The following is a 16,208-nucleotide window of genomic DNA, read 5'->3' on the forward strand; positions in this document are numbered from 1 at the left end:
GTACAACCTTCTTTACTGCCCTCCCTGCCTTTACTGACATCCCTTCTGTGGCTGCTGCCTATGCGTACCAGCAGGTTCTTAGTCAAGAACAATAGAAAACCAGCTCTGGATATTTTAAGCAAAAAACCATATTTACTGGAAGCTTCTTCATGAGCTCACAGGCTCCCTGGAAAGGCAGGAGGACAGACCTCTCAGAGGAGAGGTGAGAACAGGGCAGATTGGGCAGCCAGATCCATGACCAAAGTTATGTCCAGAACCATCCTGGAGAGGATATTGACACTCAGGCACTGGATGTTGATGCCATCTGGCACCTCTACCTCTGCTGCCCCTGAGAAGCAGTTGTTGCTGTCGCCACCACTGCCAGGAAAGGATTCTCCCCATCCCTGTTCTTTTCCCTGTAAACTTTTAATGAAGTACAATATGCATAGAGAAAAGTGGACAAATAAGTGTACAACTCGGGGAATGTTCACCAAATGAACACACTGAATAACCACTACCCCCGCTAAAGAGATAAAACATGACTAGACCCCCAGAACCCTCCCCCGTGTCTCCTTCCAGTCACTGTCCCCCCAAGTGTAACCACTGTCTTTGACTTCTCACCCCAGAGCTTACTTTTGCCTTTTATTGTAGTTTCTATAAGTAGGATCACACAATATGTTCTCTTTGTGTCTGGCTTCTTCTGCTCAACATTGTATTTGCGAGGTTCTTCCAGATTGTTATGTGTAATTCTGATGCATTTATTCTCATTGCTGTATAATACTCTACCATTTGGATAAACCATCAGATGGATAAACCACCATTTGTGTATCCATTCTAGTGAGGGTGGACATGGTGTTTTCAGTTTTTGGCTATTGGGAAGAGTGATGCAGACATTCCCTACATGTCTTTGGTAGCCACATGTATGCATCCCTAATGGGGAAGTCCATAGGAGTGGAATTGCGGGATCATGGGGTGTGTGTATGTTTACTGATAACTGCTGAGGTTGAGCACTTTTTCGTATGTTCACTAGCTACTTGGATATCTTGTTTTTTGAAGTGACATAAGTTTTGCCCATTTTTAGATTGGATTGTTGGCCTCTTTATTACTCATTTTAGGAGTTCTTTATATTTTCTTGTTACAAGTTCTTTGCTGAATATATTTATTGTGAATGTCTCTCCCACTCGGTGGCTTATATTTTCTGAGCCTACTTTTTGCCTCTCTAGATTTAAATTTAAAAACCTCTGCAAATGCGTGGGATTGGCCTGCGTGTGCCCTGGTGCCAGGGATCCCAAACAGCAAACATCAAACCTTGTTTGCAGTCACAGGTATCCGTTCTGAGATGATACAACTCCTGGGGAGGTGCTTTGGCCGGGACTTAGCTGCACACACCAGAAATGACGCTGGCTAGTGTTAGCTGAAATGCTGTGCTGCCAAGGGTCAGGTAGCCTCCTACTCCCTGGGAGGGCTGAACTAGCAGACTGGAATCTGAGGGAATAGTCCAGATCCCAGACTCGCACTGCCTCTGCTCTGAAAGGGCCAACTGCTGACGCTGCTGCAGGGAGCCACAGAATGGGAAGCTGATGGCTGCAAAAGCTCGCGCCCTCTGCCACAGTTCCTGCCGCCACAATGGATACCTTTTCTCCTGCTCACTTCCCTCTGAACTCACTTCCACATTTAAGTCCTGTGTGAATGCATGTCATTGGGGAAACCTGCATCCTTGGAATCTTTGCTGCAGGTCATTTTTGGGTCTCCAGCCTCTCTGGTATAGGTAGAGGGGAGAGCTCCAAGCAGCAATGGGCAGCTCTGGGGCAGGGCTGCTTCAGTAACTAGAGGAACTGAAGAGCCGTGTGGGTGCTGTGGTGGCCGAGTATTCTAGGTGGGAACTGTGTGGAGGGTTGAAGTGCAGTCTCATGATTGGCATGTGGGAATAAACCATCCCAGCTGTGTGCGAGGTTCCAGAAGGTCATTCCGGCACTCATCTGTTCAGCCATTGTGGTTAGTGTTCTAGAGCTGCGCTGATAAAGCAGTATGAACTGGATGGCTTAAAACCACAGAAATTGTCTCACAGTTCTGGAGGCCAGAAGTCCCAAATCAAGGTTTCAGCAGGGCTGTTCTCTCTCTGAAGGCTTTAGGGGAGAATCTGTTCCAGGCCTGCATAGCTGCTGAGGTTTGCTGGTAATCCTTGGCATTCCTTGGCTTGTAGATGCATCACTCCCATCTCTGCCTCTGTGACTCTCTTCCTCTTCTTATAAGGATACCAGTCATATTGGATTAGGGCCCACCCTAATGATTTCATGTTTACATGATTATATCTTTAAAGACCCTATTTCCAGATAAGGTCGCATTCACAGGTACTGGGAGTTAGGACTTCATCGTATCTTCCTAGAGGACACAGTCTAATTCATAATACCCATCATCAATGCAGGCCATGGCTGGACCCTCTCCTTTGGCTGCTCTGGATCCCTGGGCTTTCCCAGAGCCACACGTCCCCACACAACTGCTCTCGGTTGGCCTGGCCCTCTTCCTAGTGTTTGCCTAGGCAGAGTCCCCTCATTGTTTGAGACTATACTCCACTGTACCTCCTTGATCCCTCTAGGACAGAAAGGACCATTCTGTCTCCTGAGCTCCCACCATTGGCAGCTTATCCTTCCATTTGGAGTTTGTTTTTGAAGCCAACTTTTTATTGACAGCTGATATGTATGTAACATACAACAGACTATACATATGTAACATACATACAGAAAAGTAGGTAAACTGTAAAAGTGTAACTCAATGAATTTTCATGAAGCGAACGTCCCCTTTATTCTGAATTTATTTCCCTCTGCTTATTGAATAGTAGCTAGCAATTTACAGGCCTCTTTCACAAATTGGAATGTTCTTTGAGGCCAGAAAATGTGTCTTATTTATCTTTATATTTACCCCCTCTCCAGTTTCTAGCACAATTCCTTTATATAGCAGCCCACAGGAAGTACTTGCTAAATTAGAATTTAGAAGATTGGAGGTGAATTTACCAAATGAATCACAGTCAGCTTGAGCTAGTATTGAGTGAAAATCACACACAAGGCTAAGGACTTTGCTCCAGATTAGTAGCTTTTGTCTTTCTTTGTGTCTGGATTCAAATTGCTGCCTGTCAATTTTTTTCTTGCCTATGGCCATTTTTTGTGAAGGTCCTCTAGAAAGCATAGCCCAAGGCAAGGATTAAAGAGCTGACACTTTGTTTGAGAGATGCAGTCCCAGTGCAATGAGACAGAAGTGGGAAGTGGAAAGATAAAAATGACCATGATGTAGTGCGTACCTTGCTGGATGTGGCTTCATGCGAGCTACAGAGAGACACAGCAGATCTGGTGCATGGACTTCTCCAGAAGTTACGCAAGGAGAAAACACATCTCTGAGCAGTCTGCAGAGGGAAGATTGGAGGGGGAATTTATATGTCCCTTTTGCTTCCATCACCCATTTCCCACTGTGGCATTTCATGAAAGTCCAGAAGTGGAGGGACATTTGGGCAAGGATGAGGCACCGACCGAGAGAGACAGAAAAGGAGGCGGTCGAGGGAATCTGAGAAGGCGCACAAGGTTTGTGTCCAATACGCTCCACACCTTGCGCTACTCAGGTCTGCTCGTGCCCTCCCATGGTATCAGCTCTCCTGCGATGTGGGGACCTCCATCCATTCTCCTGAGAGAACGAAGACGTCTTTCCCCTTTCCCTGGGAGGGGAGGTGCGACTCCACTCAGTGACAGAGTCCCCTTCCTGATGGCCAGCTGGAGTCGCCCGGAAGACTGAAGCAAGAAGGTTGTGAAACAAGCTCATTCACTGCTCCTGTGGCTGGTCCTGATGCTGTAATTGATATCCATTATCTTCCTCCTCCACCATACGTTCTAGATCCCTTTCACTCTCTGCCAGCACTTTGGCTGGTCTGTGATGTTTGTCCTGAGGGGTCTGAGTTCCTTGTTGCCTTGCCCATTAATAGCCGTTACCAGAAGTGGAAGTATTAAGAGATTCCCCAGGGAATCCCCTGAGCTCTGTTCCAGACATTCTTCTCCTATCTCCACGTGTGCCACAAACCTAACTCCTCATGGCAATTAGCATCAGTGACTCCAGCAGTATAGTGACTCCCTTCTTGGTCTGTTGGTCACTGGCATGAGGAGCTGAAGGTGGCCGGCGGGTAGCATCAGCTTCTAATTTAGTAGAAGCCTTTTGTGTTGTACCCCAGTACTCTGGAACTGGAACTTCTAACCCAGCTGAGCCCAAGTGTACGGGGATAGGAAGCACAAACTCTGCAAGGGGTTACCATGTGACGGTGAGCAGGGCCACTCCTGGACCCATCTGCTGTGGTTATGTAGGACGTGGCACCAGATATCAGTTGTCAGTTCAAGGCATATACTGCATCCTGGAGGACAGAAGCTCAAGCCCATAGTCTCCCCAGAGGGCACCACAGCTGAGCCTTCAACAGGCCATTCTGTTGTTCTGTCAGGTTGGCTGCTCCTGAGCGATGGCAGGGTTCATGATGAGAGCAGTGAATTCCATGGTCAGGGGTCATTGATGCACCTTCTTGGCCGAAGTGGGTGATTTGGTCTGAGACCGTGTTATATAGGAATCCAGGCCAGCAGATGAGGAGTCGATAACTGGAACATAGTGCTGCTGGCAACTCTGTTACCAGAAAATGTGATTTCAGTAAGGGCAAATTGCTTACCCCCACCAAGGTGGAAGGGGTCTAATCTAGTTGGTGGCCCTCTAGTTCTTCCCAAGGAGTGGGCCATGCCCTGTAGGTTCAGTGGTGGTCTCTCCTGCTGGCAGGTTGGGTACTCAGTGGGGCAGCAAGATGAGCCTTGGTGATGCAGAGGCAAAAAGGGAAAGAAGGGCAACGGAAGGCTGCCAAGTGATGGTGCTTTTACTGTCCAGCCACCGCTTCACAGCAAACTGCAAGGGTCACAGAGACCACTCGTGTTCTCTGGGCTCATGGACTTCTCCAGAAGGTTTGCAGGGATAAACCATACCTTGGAGACATCCAGGAGAGAGTAAGTAAGAGATATTTACCTGCCTGCTTCCCATCCATTTCCCACTTCCCACTGCTCATTATTCAACCTGTGAAGCGCTAACCCTTCCACACTAGTGAGTTGCAAAGACCCAGCCTCTTGGTGGCCACTCATGAATCCAGATCCTGTACTCTGAGATTCAGCTCTTCTTCCAAGTCCAGAAGTGGAGGGGTGACTCAGGCCAAATGGGGCACCAAGAGAAGGAATGGAGGAGGTGGTGAGGGGACTCTGAGCTGGTGTACAAGGTTTGTACCCAATACAGGTGGGTTAGTCACTAGCCATAGTGCTACATTAACTATTACAGCTCACTTAGTGCTTCGGAAGTGCTACGTTAACTATTACAGGCTTCCAAGTTGTTATGGCAGATGTCACATTCTCATTTCTGGGAAGGATGTCGGCCCTCAGTACTACCGAGTATTGTTTGGTTGGGAGTTGGTGTGATTCACTTAGAAGGATGATAGTTATATAAGGTAACCTTGCTTGCGGTTAAGTTTTACTGCAGGTGTTTCATATTTTGTCTCTACTTGTCCTAAATATGTAAAATATCCCCCAAATGTGAAGTAATGCCTCAAAACGTGTCTCCTTAAAAAAATGGCAGAAGGTGTATGATCATGTATGCTGATATGAGCTCTGATATAACTGGGAGGCCCTAGGACATGGACTGGTTTGACTTGAGGTAACGAAGCCACTGAAGCTGCCCAGGGCTCGATGAGAATAGGTTTTGGATTGCTGCCCTCCTCCAAAGGCCCCTGGCGAGGAGGAGTTGCCACTGCAGCTTGCAGGACCCAAGTCCAGAGTGCAGCGAATGGGGCCTTAACTTTTCCACCGTCTGGGCTGTTGGGTGGCCCTGGAAGGTTGATTCTTAGAGAGAGGCCTACTGCAGCCAGAGCTCTCAATAGGGAGACACAAAACCTTTATATACAACATGGGTAGGTGCACCCCTCCCAAAAAACCACCTGAATTTTAGGATATGTCCCTAAATTGTGGGCCCTTTCAGGACTGACTCTGAAGGCATTGAAATTTTTAAAAACTGACTAAATAGGACAAAAATTATCACTTTGGCCACTGGTGGAGAATGGATTGGCCACAAATATCTAAATGAAAAAAGAGCAGAGCTGTTCATTTTCAAATGCATTGGACCTTGATAATTTTAAGGGGCTTTCAATCTCCAACTTCACATATGCCACGATATAATTTCTTCCAAATAACACAGAAAAGTAAAACAGAAAAATTAATCTCCTCAAGTCTTTTAATGAAAAGTAACTTTAGTTACAATGAGTTAAGCTTAAATTTAGATTTGGGTCCTGGGTGACTGGTAAAGCTTATCTGCTATATTTTCATTTCCTGAAATTCTCTTGTTACTTTTCATATCCACCTGTTCTTGTTTCATTTTTAGCTACTTTTGTTTCACAAATTATTCTTCCTTTTATTGATGTTATTCCTTCATCTTTGAGAATCCTAAATCAATTTATTTTCATTTTTTTCATGTTTCTCTGATAGTTCCGTTTTGTCTGAAGTGATTCATCTTCTGAGTGTTAACTTTGTTGGCTTCTTTATTAGCATTGATTTTCTTCATAGGTTTTGAATTTTGTTTTTCAGAGGTTCTCCCTCCCTCCCCGAGCCTTACCTACCACTCTACTCTTCTTGATCTGGTGATTTTTAAAGTGTCTCCCCCTTGACCGCTGGAGAGCTCGGTCCAGAACCAGGCTTTATGATGGGGGCTTAGGGCTTCTGTCTTTCAGTGACATTGGGAATATCTCCAACCCAGTCACTGAGCCTGAGGGCAAGTGAGTTCATGTTTTGGCCACAAGGCTTCATATCAGCTATGAGCATGGGCAGAATGTGATGGTAGCATTATTTTTTTTTAAAAATTTTTAAATAACTTAGACTTACAGAGAAGTTGCAAAAATAGTACAGAGAGTTCCCATATACTCTTCACCTAACTTCCCCTAATGTTAACATCTTACCTCACCAAAGTAGAATCTTTAGGACCAGGAAATTAACATTGTTATAATACTATAAACTAAACCTCAGGCTTTATTCATATTTCACAAGTTTTTCCACTGATGTCTTTTTTTCCATTTTATGATCCTGTCCAAGATCCCACATTGCATTTAGTGATTTTCTGTTTCCATAATTTTATCTACTTTTATTAAGGAAGATCTCTCTCTTCCCCATTTATTTATCCCTTCAGTTATTTACTTGTATCAGTATGGACTCGTGGGTATTTATTTTAGTTGATGGATTGTAATCCAGTACTTCCAGCCAGCCCTGATTTCACATAGTCACCTGGTTTCCATCTCCCCGTCTTGTACAGGGTACTTCTGTTTCCTGTTTTCCGTAGGAACTTCTGGAACTCCTGGCTACCTCTTCTTTCCTGACATTAGGCCCAGAAGCCCACTATTTTTAATTTTGGGATAAAAGTCTAAATGCTTAACACAACCTACAAGCTACTACATTTGATCCCTGCCTTATTTTCTAGCTTCATTTTTCTCTTGTCAACTCTCTTGTTCTCAGTGATCCAGCCACACGGAACCTTTTCCTGTCTTTGAAACCTGTAAACTTCTCCTCGCCTCATAGTCTTTGCCACTTTTCCCTCTGCCTAGAACACTGTCACCCCATTCTTCTTTTTTGAACTAAACCATAGTGTCTTTTTGGTTTGTTACTATGCTATTTAACAGCTGAACAATCTCTAGCCTAAAAGTCTTTAAATCTAAAACGGCAAGTTTCCAACAGGTACGCCCAGCTTTGCCAGGTTTGTAAATCAGAATGCGTTTCCTTCAAGTGAAAGATATCAGCACTAAGAGCTGGAGGTTTTTTCAGGTGTAGACTGAGTCATCTTCTCTAAGGGATGTAACCAAAGCATGAGGGAATCAGAAAAGGCAGCAACTGTCCAGATGAAAGGTGAATGTCTTATTGAGTGTCAAGTCATTTGACTTTAACAACTGGTAGAAGAATCAAGAAAATAACAAACAATAAACAGTCGGGGGAAATAATGAACATTCAAGGGCAGCAGAATTGCCAAATGAGCTCCTGCCTCTTGCAGTGTTACATGCTGACCAATTCCTCTTCTTTTCCCAGCACCCCCTGTGAAAAGAGATTTGGTCTGTCATGTGGGGTTCTGAATTTCCTTTGAGTATCTAACGGAGTGAGTTAAGTAGATCCAGTCATGATGGTTGGATCTCAGTTTTCAGTCACTGGTCACAGTTGGAAGTGGCCCACATTTTAGTCACCTCTGCTTCCCCTTGCTTTGGTACCATTAGCTCCATAATCTGGTAACCAACAAAGGGGCAGTCCCTTGACATGAGGTAGCGCTGTGCTAGCCCAGCCATTGCCTTCGTCTCATTGATTGTAGGGCCAGAGCAGAATGGTGACATCCTTGCTCTGCAGATCTTGGTACCCGGGTCACTCCTGCAGGGGCTGCCTCCAAATCCACCCCCTGGGGTCCTGGGTCTCTAATTTCAGTTTTAGTGTAAGGTTCCCACCCTGCTCCAACTCTGTGGTTCTGAGACTTAGTGGACAGAGCCTGGGATGGGGTTAGTGGGCCGTGCTGCCTATCAGGACCCTGGGCAGTCACCTTCTCCATTTCCTGGAGTCTGCAAGGGTTCAGACCATAGCGAGCAGCCCTACATATGGCACTGATTCAGGCCCTCCTCCTTCTGCCAGTCTCTCTACTGAGTCCCTCTCAACCAAACATCTACCAGTCAATCTCAATAGGCATTATCAGCCAGCTCTGACTCCAGGGCCTCTCCCAGCTCTAAGGGTCTGAGATTCTCAGGATTTGCCTTGAGGCTTTCTTCAGTCTAGAGCTATTGAGTTTGGGAGCCTCACCCCATACCTTCTCTTACATCCTACAGAAATCAGGATGAAATGGCCCACACCTGCCGTGGCACCATCAACCTGTGCACCGCGCACTTTGACAAGGAGGACTCTTGCGGTATCATGCTGACCAATGGGGCAAGGACCTACCACCTCAAGGCCAGCTCAGAGGTGGAGCGGCAGCACTGGATCACCACTCTGGAGCTGGCCAAGGCCAAGGCTGTTCACCTGATGAGCAGCCACTCAGGTAGTGAGCGCTCGGCACAATGGGTGTCATGGGTCTGGAGAGAGTGGGAATTGAAAGCGCTTAGTGGGCAGTGGTGACCAGGAGACCCAAGCTAGTCTAGACCAACCCTGGAAGGTCAAGGTGTGTGTTCACGCTTCCCACTCAGCTCTGTGTGTCCTCTGCAGTGAGATGCTTAGGTGTTCGGGGTGGCTGGCAGTTCTTGGGATGGAAATGTTTGTGGTGGGCAGTACTATGTGTGCCTTTCTTTGGACAAGTCTGGTTCCTAGACTTCAGCAGACCCTTCAGATGCTGTTGTGGGTCAGCTCCCGGAGCAGCAGTCGGACGCGGGAGTCCAGGAGCGTGCACCTGTGCTTGGGGCCAGACTTTTTCCCAGGCCCTTTATGGAGATTGAAAACCATTTAGCCAGAGCTGCTGCTTTTGCCGAGGTGGAAGACCAGCTCAGATGTCCTGAGCAAGATGTTTTATTTTTTACTTTAATACATTTATTTTTTAATATATTATATCTTTATATGATTTATACAATTTCAAAAGCATATATGGTGAGGTCTGCCCTTGACTCTTGTCCTCAGCCACACACCCTGTTCTCCCACCCAGAGGCAACCAGAGCTACCAGTGTCTTGTGTCATTACATGTATATTCAGATAGGTACTTATTTTAAAATAAGCACTATCCTCTGCCTTGCTTTTTTTCAATTTAGAGATTTATCTTGGAATTTTTTCCCTACCAGTACATAAAAAAACTTCCTCCTTGTTTTTATAACAGTACAGTACTTCATTGTGTGGTTGTACTGTAGTTTATTTAACCTATAGCCTGTTGATGAAGATTTAGGTTGTTTCTTTATTTTGCTATGATGCACTGTGTTCAGTGAGTAACCTTGCATTTCATTTCACGTGTGTATAAGTATAAACAAAGTGTACGTTCCGGGAAGAGGGGTTGTGGGTCAATGGGAGTGTGCATTTGTAATTCTGAGAGCTTGTCAAGCTGCCTTCCATAGGGGTTTACCATTAGATGCCTACAGCAGTGTGTGAGAATGCCTGCCTCTCCACAGCCTTGCCCACCCAGAGCAATAGCAAATGTTTCTGATGGGTAAAAACTGGGTCCACACACACAGCAGCGGGGGGTCGAGGGGAGATTGGGAAACTGATCCTTCATAAATTGTAGGGAAAATGGTGTATGTTTCCACAGGTCTGTGTATTTTTTTAGGAAGGCAGGGCTCCAGGTGAGAATAAGTCACAGCCCCTGCTCTCCAGGATTATCTCATAGGCTGGTTGGGGAGACAGTGAGACCTTTGGAAGTAGCTCTAGCACAAAGTAGAATGAGAGATGCTAGTGACATTTGTCACCATGCCCCATCTCCCCATGTTGGGGACTCTCCCTCAGTACTAGCTTGTTAACGCACATTGAAGGCCATTGAATATTAGTCTGACCTTCTTTTTAGAGGTCTCACCCCTTTGGAGCATAGGTCCTCCCCATAGTGACTCTTTTCCTTGGGGTCAGCACTCCTGGGGCTCTGGTGTGTCAGCAGTGATGCTGAGCTTGGGTACCACTCCATTTCCCGTGAAGGAGGGTGTTGGGGCCATCTCAGACAAGGGCCGTGCTGAGACCTCCAGCAGGACCTCTGATCTCAATTTGGATGCCTGTAGAAAGCCAATGTGGTGAATGATGTGGCTGGTGGTGTGGCTGGGCTCAGAACAACCCTGTTGGCCAAGTGTGGGAACATTGCTGCTCATGGAAGAACTAGCTTCCTCTTTCTAGCTTCTCCTAAGTAAAATAAATAAAATAAATAAATAAAAATTTGCTGCATTTTCTAGGAACTTCCTGAAAATAATGTATCAGGTAACATTTATTGGATTGGTCATTCTGGAACAATTTCCCTGGGACAGCCAGTGGGAGGGGTTTCTTTTGCAGCTGGTGTAGAAATGCTTGTTAACTCAGCTGGGCAGTGCTAGAGATTGCTAGCCTGGACTTCTAGGAGAGGTTGGCTCCCCTGAGAGAGCAGCTTCAGGCTCGTCTTCCTTCATTTTGTCCCCTTAGGCATGGTCAGGGGCTAGAGATGCAGCACGTGTCTCATGTTCCCAAGGGGTTGGATAGCCTTCTGGGTAAGGACACAGGACAACATTCAGGTACAACTCAAAGTAGCACATGCTGCATATCACTGAGAAATGGTAGGATTCCTCTCTTTTTGGTGTTTTGAAGCACAAATGAACTAACGTATGTGAAGGAGAAGCCTTTAGGCAGGTACTGTGCTTTTATAGAAAGGTTGAGGCCACCTGATTATTTCTTAAGAAATAGCACTTGTGGTGGCCTTCTCTGCAAGGCAGCGCCCTCCTCCCACAGTTCTTAGGCTGATGGGAGTTATGGTTTGTAACTTTTTGCTTGGAGTCAGCCCCACGTAGCCCTAAATGAGGGAAGACTGTTCTCCTTGAGCTGGCTGATGGTGACCAGCTGGGTCAAGGGCACAGAGAGTATGCCAGGCAGAACCCTGTGGGTCCTCCTGGGGCCTGTCTGTCCCTTCCTAGACTGTGGACCATCTCTCATCCAGCAGGGAGCCTACTTCCTACCTCCACTTACCTCTTGAAATCACCTGCTACCCTCTAGCTTTTCTGCCACCCCCTAGTCCAGGTACCATCCCCTCTTACCTGGACATCTGCAATAGTCTCCTATCTTCCTGCCTCCAGTCAGTTCTCCAAACAGCAGGCAGAAGGACATGTTTAAAAATAGAATTCAGTTATATAACTGCACTGCTTACAACTCTTGGGTGCTATAAACCAACTAGACTTAACAGACATGTACAAAACACTCCACCCAACAACAGCAGAATACACATTCTTCTCATTCCTCTTTCTGACTTCTTCTAAGTAAAATAAATAATGCATGTGGCACATTCTCCAGGATAAACTATATGTTAGGCCACAAAACAAGTTTCAATAAATTTAAAAATGTTAAAATCATATAAAGCATCTTTTCTAACTACAGTGGAATGAAGCTAGAAATCAATAACAGAAGAAACACTGGGAAATTCAAAAACATGTAGAAATTAAATAACTGGTGAGTTAAAGATGAAATCACAACAGAAATTAGAAAATACTGTGAGATGAATGAAAATGAAACGACATTATACCAAAATTTTGGGGATACAGCAAAAGCAGTACTAAGAGGGAAATTTATAGCTATAAAAAGATACATTAAAAAAGAAGGAAAATCTCAAAGCAATAATCAAACACCTTAAGGAACTGGATAAAGAAGACTAAACTAAACCCAAAGCTAGCAGAAGGAGGGAAAAAATAAATATCAGAGTTGAGATAAACAAAATAGAGAGTGGAAAAACAAAGAAAATCAATGAAACCAAAGTTAGTTCTTTGAAAAGATCAACAAAATTGGCAAACCTTTAGCCAGACTGACTAGGAAAAAAAGAAGACCCAAATCACTAAAATCAGAAATGAAAATGGGGACATTACTACTCACCTTACAGAAATAATAAAGATTATAAGACAATACTATGAACAATTGTATGCCAACAAATTAGATAACATAGATGCAATGGACAAATTCCTAGAAACACCCGAATTACCAAAACCAACTAAAGAAGAAATAGAAAATCTTAGCGGACCTATGATAAGTAAAGAGATTGAATCAGTAATCAAAAACCTCCCTAAAGAGAAAAACCCAGGACCAGATAGCTTCACTGGTGAATTCTGCCAAACATTTAAAGAATTAACGCCAATCCTTTTCAAACTCTCCCCAAAAAATAAAGATAAAGGAAAACTTCCTAACTTATTCTATGACTCCAGCCCTATAGCAAAGCCAGACAAAGATCACAGAAAACTATAGGCCATTATACCTTACAAACATAGATGTAAAAACCCTTAACAAAATACGAACAAACAAAATCCAACAGCATATTAAAAAGATTACACCATGACCAAATGGGGTTTGTACCAGGAATGCAAGGGCAGTTCAACATAAGAAAACCAATCAATATAATACACTACATTGATTGAAGGGAAAAAAACCCACATGATCATCTTAACTGATGCAGAAAAAGGATTTGACAAAATCTGACACTTTTCATGAGAAAAACACTCAGCAAACTCACAATAGAAGGTAACTTCCTTAACACATTAAAGAGCATTTATGAAAAACCCCAGCTAACATCATACTCCATAGTAAAAAACTGAAAGTTTTCCTTCTAAGATCAGGAACAAGACAAGGATGCCCAGTTTCCCTATGGCTGTTCAACATTGTAGTGGAAGTTCTCAACAAGCAATTAGGTAGGAAAAACTGTAAAGGAAAAAGTGAAACTCTATTGGCAATTGACATGATCCTGTACATAGAAAAATCTCAAAGAATCCCACAAAAAAACTATTAGAGCTAATAAACAAATTCAGCAAAGTTGCTGGACACAACGTCAACAAATATCACTTACAATTCTTTATACTTGCAATGAACAACCCAAAAAGGAAATGAAGAAAACAATTCCATTTAAATATCATCACAGATAACAAAGTACTAAAGAATAAGTTTAACCAAGGAGGTGAAACTGAAAAATACTACTCAAAGAAATTAAAGAAGACCTAAAGAAATGGAAAGATATCCCATGTTCATGGATTGGAAAACTTAATATTATTAAAATTTCAATACTGCCAAAAACAATCTATAGATTCAATGCAATCCCTATCATAATTTCAGTGGCTGGGGCCGACCCTATGGTTGAGTGGTTAAGTTCACACACTCTGCTTCAGCAGCCCAGGGTTTCTCCAGTTCAAATCCTGGGCGTCGACATGGCACGGACTGAGGCAGCATCCCACATGCCACAACTAGAAGGACCCACAGCTAAAAATACACAATTATGTACTGGGGGGCTTTGGGAGAAAAAGGAAAAATAAAACCTTTAAAAAAAATTTTCAATGGCCTTTATTTTTCAGACATAGAAAAGAAATCCTAAAATTCATATGGAATCAATTGCAGAGAACCCAGAATAGCCACAATGATCTGAAAAAGAAGACCAAGTTGGAGAACTCTTTTCAATTTCAAAGCTTACTACAAAGTTACAGGAATCAAAACAGTGTGGTACTGATATAAGGATAGACATACAGATCAATGGAATAGAATTGAGAGTCTGGAAATAAAAATATCCATGTATGGTCAGTTGATTTTCAGCAAGGATACCAAAGTCATTCAATAGGCAAGGGATGCTGAAATGGTGCTGAAATGACTGGGTTTCCACATGCAAAAGAATGAAGTAGCACCCCTACCTCACACCATATAAGAAAAGCTAACTCAAAATGCATCAAAGACCTAAATATAAGTGCTAAAACCATAAAACTCACTGAAGAAAAAAAGAGTAAATCTTCGTGACCTTGGATTTGGCAATGGTTTTTTAGATATGACACCAAAAGTACAAGCAACCAAAGAAAAAAATAGATAAATTGAATTTCATCAAAATTTAAAACTTTTGTGCATATAAGGACACCATCAAGAAAAAGGAAAAACAGCCCACAGAATGTAAGAGAATATTTTCAAATCATATTTTTGATGAGTCTAGTATCTAGAATATTAATGGGCAAAGTACTTGAATAGACACTTCTCCAAAGAAGATATCCAAATGGTCAATAAACACAAGAAAAGATAATGAACATTATTAGTCATTAAGGTAATGCAAATCTAAACCATAAGATACTGCTTCACACCCATTAGATTAGCTATTATTAAAAAAAAATCGAAGGCTGGCCCCGTGGCTGAGTGGTTAAAGTTCTGTGTGCTCTGCTTCAGTGGCCCGAGTTTGCAGGTTTGGATCCCGGGTACAGACCTGTTCCACTCATCAACCATGCTGTGGAGGCATCCCACATACAAAGTAGAGAAAGATTGGCATGGGTGTTAGCTCAGGGTGAATCTTCCTTACACACACTCACACACACACACACACACACAAATACAACAACAACAACAATGGAAAGTAACAAGTTGTGGAGGCTTGGAACCCTCATTCGTTGCTGTTGGGAATGTAAAATGGTGCAGCCACTGTGGAAAATATTTTAGTGGTTCCTCAGTAAGTTAAACATGTAATCACTCACATGATCCCAGCAATTCCAGTCCTGGCTATATACACCAAAGAATTGAAAACAGATGTTCAAACAAAAACTTGTACATGAGTGTTCATAGCAGCACTATCCACAATAGCCAAGAGGTGGATGCAGCCAAATGTCCATCAGCAGATGAATGAATAAACAAATGTGGTATATCCACACAGTGGAATATTATTCAGCAATGAAAAGGAATGGTGTACTGATATATGTGACAACATGGATGAACCTTGAAAACATGTAAGTAAAAGAAGGCAGACACAGAAGGCCACATACTGTATGATTCTATTTGTATGAAATGTCCAGAATTGGCAAATCCATAGGGACAGAAAGCAGAGGAGTGTTTGCTGGGAGCTGGAAGAGGAGGGATGGGAAGTGACTGCTTAGTGGGTGTGGGATTTCTTTTTAGGGTGATGAAAATGTTGTAGGTACAGGTGATGGTTGCACAACATTGTGACTGTACTAAGTATCACTGAATTGTACACTTAAGAATGGTTAAAATGTTAAATTTTATATGTATTTTACCACACACACACACAGAATAATCTCAGGTGGCTTGCCAGTGCTCTTAGGGTAAAATGCAAGCTCCTCACCCTCTGTGACAGTCCACAGCCTTCTCTCCTCCCCTTCCCCTTGCTCTCTGTGCTCAGTTCCTGTTCAGGGCCTTTGTACTTGCTGGTGTCTCTGCCTAGAACACTCCTGCTGATATGCTTGGCACCCCAGGCTCTCGTCCTTCAGGTCTCAGCTTAATGACACTTCAGAGGGCCTTAAGTTGTAGCCTCTCTAAAGATATCTCCATCATACCATCCTAGTTATTTTCTTCACTGCAGTCTGCCATTATTAATTGACTGACTTGTTTACTTATTTATTGTCCATCTCTTCAATAAAACCCAAGTTCTTGACAGCAGAGAGATCCTGTGCATCTTATTTCCATGGTAACCTCAGGGCCTGTCACTGAGCTTGGCACTGGGTTTGGTGCCCAGTGAGGGTCTGTTGTTGGGTCAGCGTACATAGCAGCCATGACACCCTTGGCAGCACTAGAATTGTC

The 16,208-nt window shown here is 43.7% G+C and overlaps 1 protein-coding gene across 8 annotated transcripts in view; it reads left to right on the plus strand.

Annotated features, from left to right (window-relative positions):
- OSBP2 (oxysterol binding protein 2) overlaps positions 1–16,208 on the plus strand; it is a 183,215-nt gene that overhangs the window by 41,310 nt on the left and 125,697 nt on the right. For 6 of the 8 annotated variants that reach the window (XM_046639620.1, XM_046639623.1, XM_046639621.1 and 3 more), the window contains one exon: positions 8,870–9,078. The exons of 1 other annotated variant lie outside the window; for it this stretch is intronic. In XM_046639620.1, coding sequence (XP_046495576.1) covers positions 8,870–9,078 — 209 coding nt within the window. Of the gene's footprint in view, positions 1–4,773; positions 4,995–8,869; positions 9,079–16,208 lie in introns of all 8 variants that reach the window. One more of the 8 variants, XM_046639625.1, reaches the window with a different exon arrangement.

This window comes from Equus quagga, chromosome 15 (assembly GCF_021613505.1).
Source record: "Equus quagga isolate Etosha38 chromosome 15, UCLA_HA_Equagga_1.0, whole genome shotgun sequence".
In the NCBI taxonomy this organism is placed as follows: Eukaryota; Metazoa; Chordata; class Mammalia; order Perissodactyla; family Equidae; genus Equus; species Equus quagga.